Genomic DNA, 18,227 nt, shown 5'->3' on the forward strand with positions numbered 1-18,227 from the left:
TTTACGGTTTTCTTTTATTTGTAGGCGCTTTTGCTCGACGAATGTCTAGTTTTACTGCAGAGGGAGGCTGACAAGTTCATCTTGAGGCCGATTTCTCAAGCTACACATCAACTGCTCAGTCCGATCATTCGCTGGTTAGTAGATTCATATTAGACGCAAGCATCCGGCTCTGTTTGGGTTAAAATTCACTTTAGATTTCTTTTCAATAGGGATACAGTTTTCTTCCGGCCTAATGCAGCCGTAAAGAATGGATTTTTCTTAGTAAACATAAATGGTATTCAAATGTACGAACTGTCGGCGACTAGCTCATCGGAATACAACACGTATGTTCATATTGTATAATACTAACTTATTATTAACTGTATTTGATTCTTTACTTATTACACTATTATGATTTATAGGTGGACGAAACATCTTTCGGAGTCAGCTAAAGCTTTAGGACCTCGCAGCGGAACTGTCGAAGAAGGACCTCCACCACCGTTACCACCCAATCCTCCACCAAGTATGTAACTTCGACATTCATCACTACACAAATTCATGTAGCATCTTATTAACCAGCTCAATTTTGCTTTAGCTCCAATTCCAAGCTCAGACGTCATCTCGAACGGCACATCAGAACCGAACACCAGCATCGAGGAAGACAAAGAAGAACCTCCAGAACCGCCCAAAAACGAAGACGACGGAAAACAAATCAGGTATTTATAAAAATTCCTCTCGTATCGAATTAGGTCTGCAGACCGTTTACATTTAATTGATGTAATTTTTACAGTGGAGCCGTACAAACAGTCGAAGGTGAGAGCAGTGATACTAAAGGACCGTCTAATATAAATACAATCATTGAAGAATTGATAATTCCATCATCAGTAGCAGTCGTTACTCCTCCAATTGCGTTCACAGCCGAAAGGCTTCTAACACCTGAAGGTATGCATCATTATTATGAACATTTTTGCAATGATGTAATCGCTTTTAATTCATATCTCATTGCGGCTATTACAGAACGTCTCCGACAAGCTGAAGAAAAGGTAACGCTCGGTCTTAGAGAGGTCGCCCATGCAGCAAAGGAAACGGTATCATCAGCTCGGCTCTCCGTATATTCAGCAATGGAATCGCTCATAGGTAAATCAGCATCTGGTAAACAGCAGAGAGCGTCCATCGGCAACGGTCTGGACCACGAAACGATCCAAGAAGAAGAAGACCCACAACTGTCGACGATACACTTATTACTCATGGCACAAACGCACGGTATGTTTTCATCTTGGTTAAAATCTACTCTTTGGAAATGTATCTTTCTTATGTGGTTTTTTTTTTTTGTTATAGTTGACAACTTGACGGAAGTACTCTTGAAGGCTTTTCGAGTTTCTCCAGCTGATTGTTCGATGACTAGATGCACGCTGCACACCGATCACGGCCTGTGCGACACGTGCTCGGCCAGACATTCCAAATATTCATCGACGGTGAATGAAAGCGATGAGATGGCCGCGGAGAGCGCCGTCGGTGAAGATGCGTCAGATCCGACTGTCGTCGAGGTGTGCAATACGGTCGTTGTCGAAAGTCAAGCCGAGGAAAAACTAGACAGTATTGTGCTGTTGGAGGAAGTCGGAGAAAGTTCCACGGATCCGTACATCGCAGGTACTTTTACGTTTCATTGCGATTCGATTATTGATGCTAATGCGTTTGATTTTAATGGCACGTTTCGTTTGTAGAACCTGAAGCCAACTTGGTGACAACGTCGGCTATAGGACTACGACAAATCCTCACAACTCTCATGTCGCGTCTTCCGGCCGTGGAAAAAGAACGGGAATTCTTACGAGCTCGCCTGCAACAAACCGACCAGAGACTTCACCGACTTCATCACTTGCATAAAGGTTTGTACTACATATACACTCTGATTTATATAAGAAACATTATTAAAGAACTAGTGTTGTACCCAATGAAATATCATCGCATGGGTGTTGGCATATGTCTAGACTTCGATTGATGGAGTTTTTGGGTGCCAAATGTTCCGTGATCGAGATTTTAGTGACATCGCTTTTTGCGGAATAATCACCGAACCATAAAATGTGCGCTACATAACAGAGAATTTCTCGAGAGACGTCTAAAAATAAACGCAAAATCTCGGTAGCCCCACAAGTATGAACTAGTGCCAAAATAGAACATTAATCAATTATGGAAACCATTCAAATGTAAATGTTTACTGATTTTTTTTTTTCATTTGCAGATTGCGTCATTTCTGAGAACAGCAGTGGCAGCAGTATAGATACTATTCAAGAAGTACCCAATTCGAACTCAACCGTATGTAACAGCTTTTAGACTTATTTTGAAACATGTTTACTTTAGTATGCGGTCTACCTTTGAATCGCAGTCGACTATTTTTTTTTTTTTGTATCGTACCAACGAACGGTTTATTATAATTTTTGTTTATTCCTGCCGCCCCATAATGTAGTCCAAGCGTTTTTATCAAAATATCGTCAGCAGCGAAGAAAATACCGACCCTAACAACCTAATGTTAAATGAATAGGGCCAACCCTAACTTAACCTAACCTAACCTGACCCTTAAATAAATAGGTGTTGGCTGCTAAGATGTATATTTTAAATATTTATTTATTTTAGACCAGGAAGTCCTTACAAGTAAACCCCAATGCGCCTTCCTGGCCAATTACAAACAATGCAGCCTTTTCTTTATTACAAGTCGTTGAATTACGAGACACTGAAAAACTCGCAAATTAACGAGAAATCTATGAATCGTACATAAATTTTATTGTACATTAATCATACTCAAATAGTGGTGACATAGTAGGTATGAAGGATTTCCAGTCAGTTTTAAACGGGAACCGTTTCAACAATGAAATCAGAGAAAATTGACAAACTCTGATAGGAAACGATCGACCTGGAGTCACAAATATCCAGGTCTGACCAGCATCACTAGATATACAGAATCGAGGTCAGCTCATGGGATCGAACCCGGCGCCTTCTTGGTGTTAGGCAGAAGCTTAACGACCTAGCTATTCTGCTGGCTATTTCATCAATATTAAAAAAAAAAACATCTTAGCAGCCAACACTTATTTATTTAAGGGTCAAGTTAGGTTAGGTTAAGTTAAGGTTGGCCTTATTCATTAAAGATTAGGTTGTTAGGGTCGGTATTATTCAGTCTCACTGTCACACGCGACAGTGAGACTGCACATTAACCGCTTAGCTGCCCAAAGCGCCTTAAGGCGCAAACAGCCGTATCTATTATGGTGCTTACGGACTAAACCAACGACGATTTTGGGCCAACTTTTTAACCAGCAGTAGCGTACAAAATATCGAAATAAAAATTAAATTTTAAAATTGAAATTAAATATCAAAATCAAGCTAAAGAGCGAGGTTGAGCTAAAATTAGATCATCGTTGATGTTTTGAATTACAACAATATTTTGAATTACGACGATACCGCATTTAAAACCAGAGAAATATTATAATTTCTCTGCGTACGAGCGAAAAAAAATATTGTTAAAGTCGTCACGAGATGTTACTGTATTTCCACTTGGATGATCGATAAAAAAAAACAATTCATAAAAAAACGCGGTGTCCGATGTCGGTGATTTGTCAAAGGGTTTTTTTTCTTTCGTCGAAATAAAATTAATAATCACACATTATCCGATAAATTTTACCTCTGAAATGATTTAATTACTTGATTTATTTCGACGAGAGAAACAATTGAAGAATAAAAAAATCCGTTTGATGTGACCGACAACACCCCGGGTTAGCAAAAATCGTTGGATCACCCATACTAATACATGATATATTCTCGGTAACTGCGCATTACGGGGAAGTAAAAATAATAATTCTTTGATTTTTTTTCGATCTTAGTGCGTATCTTCGTAAGTCAAAACATCTTCGACAAACAAAAGTCGAGGATTACCTTTATGTGATTGTTGATGATCTAATTTTAGGTCAATCTCGAAAATTTATTTAAATTGTGCATGTTCGTTTTAACTTTCAATATTTAATTTTAATTTTAATATAATGATTATAATTTTATTTTGATACTTGATTTTAATTTTAATATAATAATAATAGTTTTAATTTTGATATTTAATTTCAATTTTTAAATTTAATTTTTATTTCGGTATTTTGTACGCTACTGGCTTTGAAAGTTGGCCTGTGGGCCGTTCGTTGGCTTGGTGCGTACGCACCATTATACGCTCAGCGCGTCGGCTGGGCGTCTAAGCGGTTAAAGTAAAATTGTGAAGGTACATAGATCGCATACTAAAGTAGATATGTGAAGGTAGACCGCATACTAAAGTGACACCCATCTATTATGTATGTATGTATGTACATGTGAGATCAATGCATTAACCGACATCATAAAATTTCAGGATCAGAGCGGAGGAGAAGGCTGAACGACGAAGAAAAATTCATACCCGGTATCAGCATGTCACTAACACACTTGTACGAGTTGGACATACACAGCTTAAGACGTCCTGCTGATGTTAAATTTTAAATTGTCAAATAAGAAAATTTTCAGTACGCGTCGTCATGAGAACGTGACGAGTTATAATAAAAAAAAAAATTATGCAGTCGTCGCGTTTCAGAATATATTTTTTTAGCATTTTTACAGATTGCGGCGACGATGATGCATTTTTTACGTTCATGCATTTCTGCCCCCCCCCCCCTACACACAAATGTACAGTCGTTGACGATTGCCTTTTTTTTATTTGCTAAGTGCACATATAAGATAAATATTAATGGAAAAAATGTTACCGGTATTTATTTTTTTAAGCCACTTTGTATATTTATGTATGTTTACTGATCACTGATTTTTTTATATGTAGCTTTTTATTTTGTTAATTACTAAGTGTATACACGCATTTTTATTTTTAATTTAAATATATATGTACGTATATGTATAACCTTTAAACATCTCACTGCTAGTACGTTGTATAACACCATATATATATATTATATTAGTGTAGGTCGTAAGATGCAATATCTGTTATGTTGTTTAATTCTGTTCAATATATTGAATTTGTAAATTGAAAAATTTAAACAAAAAAAAAAAAAAACACTAATTGTGTATAGTTAAAAGAAAAGTATATATGAAACAATCATTCCGTCATATCACTATGTTAATGTTAAATGTGTAAATTTACTCTCATTGTGTTTTTTTTTTTTGTATTACGCGTGTACTCGAAGGACCCCGCGTAAGGTCGTTTGTTTGTTGCCCTTGTAAATATTACGTGCCTCGAGGTATAGTCGAAAATGTGGCCCGTGTAGGCCAAAATTTTGGATTTAGCAATGTATAGTCTGTGTTTCTGCCTTGGTTTTGATACGGCTTTTATAAACGGAAGAGTTGTACGTGCGTAGAGTAGACAACGTATTATATATATATATATTGTATTGTATTTAAATTGAAATTTTGCCTTTCCTTAAAAATTGTGTATTCGAATTAAAAAAAACACCAGTATTGATATAATAATTAAATCAAAAAAAAAATTTAAATTAAAATCAAAACCGCTTAAATATGCTATATATATATATATATATAAAACGAATTAATCAAATTTTTATATATTATTATATACATATAATAATCCATGCAAGAATTTCGCAACCGTTCAAAACACCCGTAATCACATTTTGTTTATTTTATTTTTGACGTATTGCGCATGTTTATTAGTGAAAAAAAATAAAAAACAAAAGATATATTTTATAATCGCTTGTAAATAAATGAAGTTGCCATTTTGTTATTAAATTATGATGTATAATTATTATTATTATTATTATTATATAGTAACACAATATATGTATTATTAAATATATGCGCACGCGCGCGTATTTTTAAACCCCCCCATTCATGCATTAATATAAAAAAAATTGTAATAAATTTAATAATCGACATCTAGAAATCAAATTAAATTAATTAAAAAAAAAAAAAATCACGCACATCCACACATGATGATTATTACATACGTATATAAAAAATCTAGGCCTTTAAAATTAAATAGTACATTTATTATAATAAAATATTTAGCTATTCTAGATTGTTAGTGACACGCGCGTGTACACGCACAAGCGTGCGTGCAAATATAGTGAATATTTTGACCACACTACTGTTATTATTATCATATTATATACATATATATATATATATTAGTAAATAGTTGTTTTATTTTTCATTTGTGTTATTAGTTATTATTATTGTAAAATTATTATCATTGTAAACAATTGTCGAAATGAGCTTTTAAATTATTATATAGTAAAAAGTAAACCCCCTATTCGTTGTTGTTTTATTTATCATACATATTTTATTTTTATTTCATAGAACATGCCTTTACAGTGCACTTATACAGATACAATACAATCAATCCACAGTGGCATGCCTTGAAATTCTCCCTGTTTTTGTCGCACAGCCTTACTTGCGTGTGCGCGAGCAGGATACAAGGGGTACAGGTGACGTCATACCGAGTCCTTTTGTATCCTGTGACCAAAACACAAAATTTCACCACACGCCACTGCATTCAATATACTAAATATTTAATACAATGCGATTTCATACAAAAATCCACAGTGACATCTATGGAGAAATTCTTGCAGCATTTTATAATCAGATTGACGAATTTCAAGACGCTGAATAACTTGAGATTAGCAAGAGAGATGCCAACTTAACAGGAACCGTTTCAATGAGAATCTGGAAAATTGGCAAACTCTGAATAAGAAACTATCGACCTGGAGTCACAAACCAAGGTCTGGCGAGCAGCGCTACTCTAGTGGGAAAGCTAACGCTCGTAAGCATAATATGCCAACCACTAATCCACGCCGCTGGCTTAGCCAGTAGTATGGCTTAATGGTAGCGTGTATGTTTAGCACCAAGTGATCAGTGGGTTCGATCTGCCATACTGTTGGTTAGATTTGGAGGTATTTGTGACTCCAAATCGATCGTTTCTTATCAGACTGCCAATTTTATCTGATCATTGTTGAAACGGTTCCTCAAAATCGGCAAAAATCATCTTTCCTGTTGTCAAATGTCTCAATGGATTAATTCTGCAATCAATTAATTAATTAATTGTTATTTTGTGTTCTTCAGCTTCTGGAAATACATACAGTGATTTATGTAATAATAAAATGTTACATTGTCTGTAATTAATTGTCCAGGAAGGCCGCTTTGGGGTCTTCCTGTCAAGCCTTCCTCATATGAGAGGTCTCAGGTTCTAGTTCGTATTAGACCTAGATTGAAAAGAATCATAGACTGTATCGTAGGATTTGCAATACCGGACAAAATATAAATACCGGTATTTCGGTATTATAAATACTAAAACCGGCATTGTAACTATCAAAACCAGTATTACAAAATACCCGGACAATGGAATTTTGATACTTGTGAAATGATTTAACATGACTTTCATAATAAAAAATATATTTATATCATTTTACAACGTTAAAACAAATCATGTCATTCCGAGGAGTGACATAATTTTTCATTTACGTCAACCTAAATTCCAGGCTCCCTATAAATGATTAATATTTGAGAGATTTTAAAGGGGGAAAAATAGATCATAAGCATATAATTTCAATTTTTACAAATACCTTAGATTTATTGATTCTATGAATTAAAATATGACCTTAAAAAGGCCAGTTCATCTTGATGGGATCTTCGTGCATAATTGAAATCAATTATATTTACGTTTGAAAACCGGTATTTCGTTATCTGAAAATTGGCTAAAATACCGAAATCCCGTTTCGGTAATACCGGTATTGCATACCCTAGCTGTATGATTCGAAGTATTTCTGTGGTGCTGCTAGTCAGATTTAGATATTTTTGACAAGTCGATCGTTTCCAATCAGAGTTTGCCAATATATCTGATTTCATAGTTTAAACTTTTCCTCACTGCCATTTATTTGCCCCCACTATTGAATATAATTTCAAATTGACATGCAAAAATACACCATGGTAAGTATGAATTTTAATAAAACAAAAAAAAAGTATCAACAGTATAAATTCACAATGATATATGTATACTGTTTGTTTAATGCTGCGTACGCACCAAACCAACGAAAGGCCCACAGGCAAATTTTAAAACCAGTAACGTACAAAATATCGAAATAAATATTAAATTTAAAATTGAAATTAAATATCAAAATTAAAACTATTATTATTATATTAAAATTAAATCTAAATATCAAAATAAAATTATAATCATTATATTAAAATTAAAATTAAATATTGAAAGTCAAAACAGAACATACACAATTTAAATAAATTTTCGAGATTGAGCTAAAATTAGATCATCAACAATCACATACAGGTAGTCCTGGACTTAAGATGTTTTGACTTACGAAGATACGCACTAAGATCGAAAAAAAAATCAAAGAATTATTATTTTCACTTCCTCATAAATCACCGCTACTGAGAGTATATCATGTAATCGTATATCATGTTCGTCGATAATTAGTTGTATCGGCGGTACATCAAGTTTTTTTTTCTTCAATTGTCATCACAAAGGGAAATAATATTAATAAATAAATCAGCTCAGGGGAAAAAATTATCGGATGATGTGTGATTGCCGACTTAAATATAGAATTCTCTATTAATTTTATTTCGACGAAAGAAAAAAAACCCTTAGACAAAACACTGACGTCGGTTTTTCGTCAAATGTTTTTTTACCGACCATCGACGGCCGAAATTGTGTGATACAGTAGCATATCGTGACGACTTTTAAGAAATAATAACAAGATAATTTTTGCTCGTAAGCAGAGAAATTATAATATTTCTCCGGTTGTAAATGCGTATCGTCGTAATTCAAAACATTGTTGTAATTCAAAACATCAACGATGATCTAATTATAGCTCAATCTCGCTCTTTAGCTTAATTTTGATATTTGATTTCAATTTTTATTTCGACATTTTGTACGCTACTGGTTTTAAAAGTTGGCCTGTGGGCCGTTCGTTGGTTTGATGCGTACGCAGCATAAGAAAATTGCACTACTTGTTTATCTACAATATGTAGAGCGTAGTACTGTAGTACATAAGTGTGGGTAAAAAAATAAAACAACACAAGTATCACATGAATTTCATGATTTCATCAACATTATTAGAACATATGCAATTAATTTACAACATATTGCTAATCATCTATACGACTTCTAATAAATAAGTTTGACAAGTCCCGTTTACAAACACAATTATGACAACTTTGGTTGTGTTCACTTTGCGTAGGACGCGACCGAGTCCGATAACACCACATCCTCGACTCTCCGAATCACATTCGGAGTCGACCCCGTGCGTATCGGCGAATCGATCGCATCCACAAAATTAATAAATAAAAAAAGTAAAAATAGATCACCATCGTCAACTCCGTTACAATATTTCCAATTTGAAAAAAATTCATTCAATAGTCACCACAGACAAAGATAGCAAACATACAATACATTAAAATCAAGTAGTAAGACATTCAGAAATACAATATACATAATTAGACACGTACGTATTTCAATATTACATCTAATGATTACTTAGTATAAAATTCACACACGACAGTGAGCTTTGAACGAGGAATCATTTAAAAATACACACATCCGACGGATCGGAGCTGACGATGGTCTACTTCTGAAGGTTGTTGGTAACCTACATACATACGTCCGCTACCTTGGCACTAAGCTTACTCCGACGAGAGACGACAAATCATCAACAGCGAAGACAAACATATGTCGATAACAAAAATAACACAAAATTAACGACGCTTTAATTTAATTTATATTAATTTTACCACCGAAGTGTCAAAAACATATACACATATATTTAAAAATAAAATAAAATAAAACGCCCGATGCGTGCCAAAGCCAGTAGAAAGTGCGAAAAAAAACATATGATCACAATATTAAAACTTGTGCATTTTAGAAAATTTTAGACAATTTGAAGTTATACAAGGCCGCCCTTTCAGGACGGCGAATCGACGATGACTATTCGAATGATATGTGTACGTTTATTGTCGAAAACACCAACTATGTGTCGATGAAACGATGTTAAATATCTTTTCAAGAAAATTTCATTATATATATATATGTAAAACTATCAAATGTATGCAGTAAATTCCACTTTACTAGCAATGTGTAAATGTCATCAAGAAAAAACACTAAAAAAAAAACCAATATTTTAACCCTTTAAATGCCGATCGGATTCCATGAGCCTGAAAAAAGCCGATAGGCGTTGTATTTAGAGCATGTACAAAGTAAACAAGAATACTATCCACTAAAAGCCTATACAAGTAGCAATAAAAAAAAAATGTATTGCAGGTGGGTCGTGTAATCCGTGTCATTAATTTGTCAACGTTTATAAAGAATTTCTGAATTTATAACCATGGCAAAATTTCCCACTGGAAATCCTTAACTGCGAAGTATTTTAGATTGTGTCCCGGCATTTAGATTGTGATCATTACATTTTAACAACAAAGAAAAAGATGCAACGACATAGTTTTGGAAAAATACATTCATTAATAGACTTGTTTTGTTTATTTTATATTGTTGCAAAATATATTAGACCAGTCTAAACACACCTTTACAAAACTCGAAATCCTCGGCGGTAGTTATCTGGGGGGTTTGTTTAGATTATTAGCTACAACTTTTATACCTGCTTTCTATTGGATTTCTAAATAATTCTAGTTGGAAATGTTGGAGAAATTGTCAGCGTGGCGGGCTCCCAACAGAAAAGACGTCAGCACTCAAAGGGTTAAGATGGTCACATTTCAAATTGAACATGTATAATAAAAAAAAAACAACGAAGAAATAGAACCACATCAAGGTGGAGTCAATGAAAAGTTTCAAGGTGTAAATCAATTTTAAAAAAATTTTATGCAGAGTTTTTATGCAGAGTTCAACCACTACTTTGAGCCGTTACCAACACCTTCGGCCTCATCCACAGGTACTTACTTCCACAGACCGTGCCATCTTACTTCGGAGACGACGATCGAAAGGAAAAATTTGAAACTTTGAAACAAATACAGTTCTACACATCATAAGCGTGCTTATCGCTTGAAGAGTTCGAAACAGTGCCGGCTCGTGAGAATTTCCAGGGGGGGCTGTAGTATCTATGTATGTATATGCATGTATATGTACTAAACTAGTAGGGCTGCAGCCCGCAGGACAAAAATATCATGCATATTTACTATACTGGGAGGTCTGCAGCCCGTATGGACGAGCCGCCACTGGTTCGAAACGCTACTAAACTACGTTGGTCCTACTACGACACAAACGAACACAATGTTCCAATTTATATTCCAAGTAATAAAATATCTCTCAACTATTATACATACAGTAGTAAAGTATACTATGCCTCTTCTAACTTATGCCTCGGTAGCAGATAAACCGCATCGTATAATTCTTCTACTAGTGCACTTTGGTTTCTAAGCGAACTTGGCACTGTTGAAGTATAATATAATATTTACATTTCATTTTTTTTTTTATATTATATATATATGTGTGTGTATAATCGAATATTTTAAATCATTAACGAACACTAGTTTTTATCGTACTTTAAAATGCTGTGGCTTTTTTTTTTCCCCCTCAACACAACACTTTAATCTCGTATTACACTGAACACGTAAGACTAGCGATAAAAATAGATAAGAAAGAAACGGACCGCGCATCGCGAAAAAACTAACATTTTTGGATATAATGCTACCTAACGACGACAAATCAATTCGCGCACGCGTCCTATTTTTTATTACATCCGAGATACAAATCACTTCGTTCCGGTACCTATTATTACGTTTCCAGACTTATACGACACCCTGTATATTAATCAACTATCCAGCACCCTTTTAATTGAAAAATCAATCTCCGATAAATGCAAAACCGAGACAGTCGAAACGAATCTACGTAATCAAAAACAAGGAGAAAAAAAAAAATGTAAACATAATATAATAATATAGACGTACATCTCTATATAATCTCTTCAAAATAAAAACAATATTTGTACCAAAATGTTATTAACGTTACGGCATCTTTCGTATATAATACACACAAGAGCACTGGACTATTTGCATTAAAAATATACACAAAAAAATTAATAAAAATATACATACACTCTCGTCGCTGACTCTGACAAGATATACAAATTTTCGACCCAGTCTTTCAAATCGCAAAAATCGTGACAGCGCACAGCGTTCCCCAAACGGCACTATTCCTACAAACAAAATGGCAACGCTTTAATAATCCGCCGATATTTCGGTCCGAGAGTTTGAGAAACGCCACTACGTAAATACAATCTAATTATAAAATTAACAACCATTATGATACATTGAACATTGTACATATTGACGAATCAAAAAAAAAAGAATATAATAACATGAGTTTATATATATATACATATATATATATATAAATATATAAATATATATATATATATATATATATATATATATATATATATATGTACAACATTTTACAAAATAAATGCAAGAGTCATCGAAGAGTGTACGACGGACGTAATCATGTGTCGTAGTCTTCGTCCATGTCCACCGTCGAAGACTTGCGCTTGAGCGGGGCGGCCGCCTTGTGGATCAGGTTGATCGGCAGCAGCAGGGGCGGCTCGTTCGAGTGGTGCTTCTTCAAAGTGCTCGTCGACGCGTCTAAATTAAAGCTAGGTCGGTCCGCAGCCGAGTTGTTCGAGTTGGTGCTCGACGTCGGTTGCTCGGTGGCGCTCCTCTGCCGGCTCAGAAACTTGGAGAGGATGCCGCCGAGGTTGGGATCGGCCAGTGACGGAGTGCGAGGCTGCAGGAGCAGCGTCGGCGTGAAAGGTTCACCATGCAGCTTCGACTCGCTCGCAATGCCCCCAGCGCCCGTTAAATCTATATGCAATTTCGGAACCGAGGGTTCCGAGTTCCCTCTGGAATCTCCGTCGATGGATATTTTCGCGTACGGTATTTGATTATCTGGATTCGAGCTCGCCGTCGCCGCCGCCGCCGGTTTGTAATACCCGAATGAGTTCTGTCCGGACTTTTGTGCGGAATATTCCGGATTGGGCTGTATTACCGAACTGTGACTTATTCTATGCATACTCTTCTCCTTGTCGTCCTCCTCGTCGGGTAAAGTCTCCGTGTAGAAATTGAAGAGTCTTCGTTGGCTGTTGTTGTTGCTCTCTCTGGTCGACGGGACTATTGTGGGAACGGCGACGGCTACGGGAGCCGGGACGCTCGACATCGTCGGAGTCATCGGAGCCGGTATGGCGAAATTACTATTGCTAGGTGGCGGATTGATCTTTTTGGTTTGATTCATCTTTTGTTTGAAGGCTTTGAGTTCTTCGTCGAAGTTTGCTGACGGCCTCGGTGGGTTTCTTCCATTGCCGAACGTGTTCCTGGCGGCTAGCTTGGCCGGTAATTCGTGGTCGCTGCCCGAGTCGCTCGACTGGCCGTTGTCTCTCTTTTGAGGCTGTCGGGTTTTACGCAGGACGTTCGACGGCCCGGGATTGACTAATGCACTGCTAGCGCTCTCGGGATATCTGTTGGCGTTCGGCGAGCTTTCAGCGCTCCACGTCTGACCTGACTCTCGCTCTTCGGCGTGCGAAATATCAGGAATATTTTTAACCTAAAAATAAATCAAAGTACGTCAAACAAACTGGCGTAATAATAAACACACACACATTACAATATGAAAGTACGACTCACCAAATCTTTCAAGAAATCGAACCGAGATTCAGACAGAATGCATTGTTTCAAATGAGACGGACTAAGCGTTTTGGCATTCCTCTTCAAAGTAACATCCAGCGACTTTGTTAGTAGAGACTCCACAAACAACTCCAAGGTTCGAGGTATTATTCGAGTTAAGAAAGTATATACAGTATTATGTTTTCATCATTTTCATTTACAGAAATTTCATTATCCGACACGCATTCAACCGTCTCTATTTTAAGCAACTCTCATCCATCTCACCCCACAAATTTTCCTAACTAAGGAGCAGAACCTACAACACCTATAACTTCATCGTTTTCAAACTATATCTCATAAAATTCTCACTATCTCTCATATATATTTTTACTTCACTCATAAGTTATTCTAATTTCGTCCACATATCTCCTCTATAACCTTCCACGCATCCTTTTACATTCCTTCGAGTACCATTTGAGTACTTCTTTTAAACATTCTACATAAGTTATTATAATCTGTTATTGGACTCGGATGTGACATATATTATTTATTTACTATTTGTTTTTTTTATACATGTACATCCTGTCTGTTGATTTTTCAATAAATAAAATAAAATAAAAATAAAAATAAATAAAATAAATAAAATAAATAAAATAAATAAAATAAATAAAATAAATAAAATAAATAAAATAAATAAAATAAATAAAATAAATAAAATAAAATAAAATAAGTGAGAACCATTGCCGTTTATCAACCACTTTTGTTATACTTCTAACCCATGTATTCCTTTTTCTATCCCTCCTCATTATGTAAAGCATTAGCATCCATATAGCATCACTGGCAAGATAAATAGATCAAAAATCTTCTTCTTCAGGCAGTGGCATTTTAGAATTGAAAACGGCATTCATTTGCGCAAATTCACTCCATCTTAATTTCATACTCCTTCTTATTTCCTTTAAATTGACTACATTTAATAAAGCATTTTAAGTCAATGAGAATAATGAAAAAGGATATAGATAACGACTGGAACAGCTTGTGCGACTTTGCCGACCTCCTCGTCCGTTTGCATAATCTTCTTGATGCGTCCCTATAACAGACAGAAGAAAAAAATGAATAAAATCCACACACTCTGTAGGTCGCCATTTATGAAAACAGACAAAATAGATATTACAAAAAAAGTGAACAAAAATTTAATTGCACCACATTACAATACAGATAGCCATGGCTGAATCATATAATCGTGCAATTAGAGTGGGCGGCCCACGAAACAATCTCATCCTATCGCCATATTTTTATCAACACACAGAGAGCGGTGGATTGGAATTCACTAACTATGCAAATACATACTGGGCTTGCGGCGAATATATGAATTACATCATATACATACACTAATCTCAAATATTTGCAGTCCCGGTTTAATCTCGCATCGCATTCAACCTACATTCACTTTATAATTTGGTGAAAATTAATACACACACACACTGCCTTTAGAATGTTCTCTCGATGCAGGATTAGTCATGTGTTATTTCAGACATGTGTGCGAAAGCTGTGACAATAAAAAGATAAACAAATATGCATTACGATAAAGCTTAATAAAATGGTTTTGTGATAAAACCCACCTCATCAAATTATAGACCAGTCTATAAGTAAACGAATTAAAAATTATCTTACATATATCTTAAATATGTTGTCAAGATATTTATATTAAGAAACTTGATAAGCATAGCTTTGAATGGGTGAAGGTACGGTCTAAATACGAGCACTATAAAATTGAATGGTTCTAAATTGAAAACTAGATTTTCATTTCAAACAAACAAAAAAATGTATATTTGTTTAGTAAAAAAAAATTTTTTTCTTCAGGCAATTCAAATATTATATATATATTTTTTAAGCATGGCAATTATAATTAGCTTAATTCATTTGTTATTCGACCGAAAATTAAAAAAAAAAGTGTTCTTTTGTTTTTTTTTTTCAATTACTTTGTTACGACGTTTGAAGTCGAATTCTGATGTTATATCTTTCAGAGAAACGTAAAGAAGAGCATTGTGCAGAAAAATATAAGTCGCCATCACATACTCGACGGGTATCTAAGGAGTTTCTACGCAGTTCCTGGTCAAGGACGTTCAAATGCATAAAGAACTCATGTAGTACGCGAGCGGTCATCCCTTCTATGGAGCAATGTCATTAAAGATTAAACACGCATTAAACAATGACGTGTGTGATTGTTTAGTGCAAAAAAAAGAGCCAACAAAGTCGTCGAAGGGCGGGTGTTTTGACAAAGGCGAGTTGGGAGGTGGAGGTGGGGGTGGGGGTGGGGTTGGGAGTGGGGTTGGGGGTGGTGGTCGAGGGGCAAGGGCAGAGCGCATGCGCAATCGCCTGGGCCTTCTAATATTATACACCTGTCAACGGGGCGAGGGGAGGCGGGGTGCGGGGGGGGGGGGAGTGAGCGGGAAAGGGGGAGGGGGCGAAATATTAGCGAGGCGAGTAGAGGGGAGTAAAATAGAAGCAACTGACCGCCGGGAACCTCGCGTTGTACTTCTTCTTCTTGGAGGGCATCTTGGCGGGGGCGCGGGGAGAGCGGGGCGCGGGGTTCGCGGCCGGACAGGTTATGAAGCTGGCGGGCGGCCGACCAGCCGCCTCGCTCACTCGACACCCACCATAACACTACCGCACACAGCCATGCCTTTCATGCATACACGCACATTCACTTTTTTTTACGACAAAATGCGACGTCAACTCTCGTTGATTCTACGGATTGAATTCGCACGAATAGAGTCTCACTTTAATTTACTTATATAAACTACGACTGCAGAAGAAATTAAAACCACAGGCCTGATGGTTTTAATGGTTATTCATAATGATTTGAACTATGTAAAATTTACTCGGTAAACGGATTACATCCCAAGTGTGAATCGTTACCAGGATAATCGCCGCTATGAAAAACTGCGCGCGCGGATTTCCTGTTGCAGGAAAATTCGTCGCACAGGAAAATTGCCCAAATATTTCGCAGCATATGCTTTTTTTATTATTATCAAATCTCAAATTACTTTGCCGACTCGTATGTCCGGATCAACATGCTAGTTTTTAATCAATAAAATTAATTTTAAAAATACAATTCCTTTCGTACAAAATAAATTAAATTAATAAAAGATAGAAACCAACCTAGCTAGGAATTTTCTATGAATGAAATCAAAATCTTTTAAATTCAAATTTCTAGGATGATAATTTGTTTAAAATAATTAACTTGCATTTAATAAATATTGAATTTACATCAATTTATCTTTAATAAGATATATGTACATATAATTTGTATGTATATATTCGTAAAAATGGCAAAGTTTGAAAATGATGGGATAAGAGCCCAAATTTCTTCTGACTGAAAATCGTAAGTGAAATTAAGAAGAGGTTAGTAAAAAAAAAACATTTGCTGACCAATATTTGAGCAGTTTTTATACGGCAATTTCCCTATGCGACGAATTTTCGTGCAACAGGAGATCCTCGCTCGAGATTTTCGTAGCGGCGGTTATCCTGGTAGCGATTCACATTTGGGGTGTAATCACTAAAGCCCGGACCCTGAGGGGGCCCTGTAAATGCATTGCCGAACCTTTTTTACAAAGCATTTACAACAATTGAACAATAAACGGCACGCTTCCGGTCCTACCTCTAGTAATCACCAAACCAATTTACTTTTACACAAATGGGGTAAGCGGATTATTACGCGATTACATTGCGATCGTGCACACGACAATCTTTAACACGAATATTTAGCACTCGAGTTTTCGTTCGTATGATAGTCCACGTGTGTAAAATTTTCAGTTGCCAGATGTTCCATGGTCGAGATTTTAGTGACTTGCACGAGATCGCATTTGCGGAATAATCCGTTTACCCACCGAACCACACACAGAGTACATGAAAATCTCGATCAAGTAACATCTGGCACCTAAAAACTCCATCAATCATCACGTGAAATATTGTACTAATGGAAACTTGAGTGCCAGATATACACGTTTTTTCACGTTTTTTATGACAACGACTGTCGTGCGTGGGATCGCAATTTGCGCAATAATCCGTTTACTGAATTCTAATATAAATTTTCGAAAAGCTGAATGTGTGATTGCGACTGTTTACCCTCTGCTTAAGGAAAGTTCTTCCGTTTTTTAGTATACGACTGGAAATAATAATTTTGAAATTATTGTGATTTTTGATGGCATAGAAATGAACAAAAAAAAAATAAGAGATACTAACGCATATAGCTTTTAAATCGAATTGATAGAATCGAACAGTTTATGTGCGTCAAATTACTTATGCAAAAAATTCCAATCCTTGAAGTAGTTTGGAGTTCGTATGAAAATTCCTTATATCCAAAGTAGCTATGTATGTTCAACGATTCCATTCTGTTGGGATATTTTACGTTTTGATATGACTTGTATGTCATGAATATAAAGATTTTTTACACGGACCAAAGTGATTCAAATTAGCAAATGCGCTCACCCACTCAGTTCTAAAAGGACGACAGTGATGACGCTGTAGTCTACGAGCCAGAAGAGAATTCTAGATGGCACAGATTATTCATTTCACGCAAAAAATAGCTCATCATGACAGACAAAATC

The 18,227-nt window shown here is 35.8% G+C and overlaps 3 protein-coding genes across 10 annotated transcripts in view; 2 read left to right on the forward strand and 1 right to left on the reverse strand.

Moving 5' to 3' along the window:
* RhoGEF2 (Rho guanine nucleotide exchange factor 2) overlaps positions 1-5,464 on the forward strand; it is a 120,157-nt gene extending 114,693 nt beyond the window's left edge. For all 8 annotated transcript variants that reach the window (XM_077427486.1, XM_077427488.1, XM_077427487.1 and 5 more), the window contains 10 exons: positions 25-134; positions 210-323; positions 402-502; positions 575-695; positions 770-921; positions 997-1,242; positions 1,318-1,629; positions 1,704-1,865; positions 2,219-2,292; positions 4,358-5,464. In XM_077427486.1, the coding sequence (XP_077283612.1) occupies positions 25-134; positions 210-323; positions 402-502; positions 575-695; positions 770-921; positions 997-1,242; positions 1,318-1,629; positions 1,704-1,865; positions 2,219-2,292; positions 4,358-4,381 (1,416 nt within the window). In that variant the 3' untranslated portion in view covers positions 4,382-5,464. The remainder of the gene's footprint in view (positions 1-24; positions 135-209; positions 324-401; positions 503-574; positions 696-769; positions 922-996; positions 1,243-1,317; positions 1,630-1,703; positions 1,866-2,218; positions 2,293-4,357) is intronic.
* The window catches only part of LOC143909500 (uncharacterized), a 286,312-nt gene that overhangs the window by 37,950 nt on the left and 230,135 nt on the right, over positions 1-18,227 (forward strand). The gene's annotated exons all lie outside the window — the stretch shown is intronic.
* NC2alpha (negative cofactor 2 alpha) lies at positions 12,419-16,277 on the reverse strand. The gene is made up of 4 exons (XM_077427501.1): positions 16,132-16,277; positions 14,632-14,704; positions 13,639-13,781; positions 12,419-13,558 (listed from the first exon to the last, which is right to left on the reverse strand). The coding sequence occupies exons 1-4, from the start codon at positions 16,171-16,173 to the stop codon at positions 12,464-12,466; spliced, it is 1,353 nt and encodes a 450-aa protein (XP_077283627.1). The 5' UTR covers positions 16,174-16,277; the 3' UTR covers positions 12,419-12,463.

Source organism: Arctopsyche grandis, chromosome 3 (assembly GCF_051622035.1).
Source record: "Arctopsyche grandis isolate Sample6627 chromosome 3, ASM5162203v2, whole genome shotgun sequence".
Lineage (NCBI taxonomy): Eukaryota > Metazoa > Arthropoda > Insecta > Trichoptera > Hydropsychidae > Arctopsyche > Arctopsyche grandis.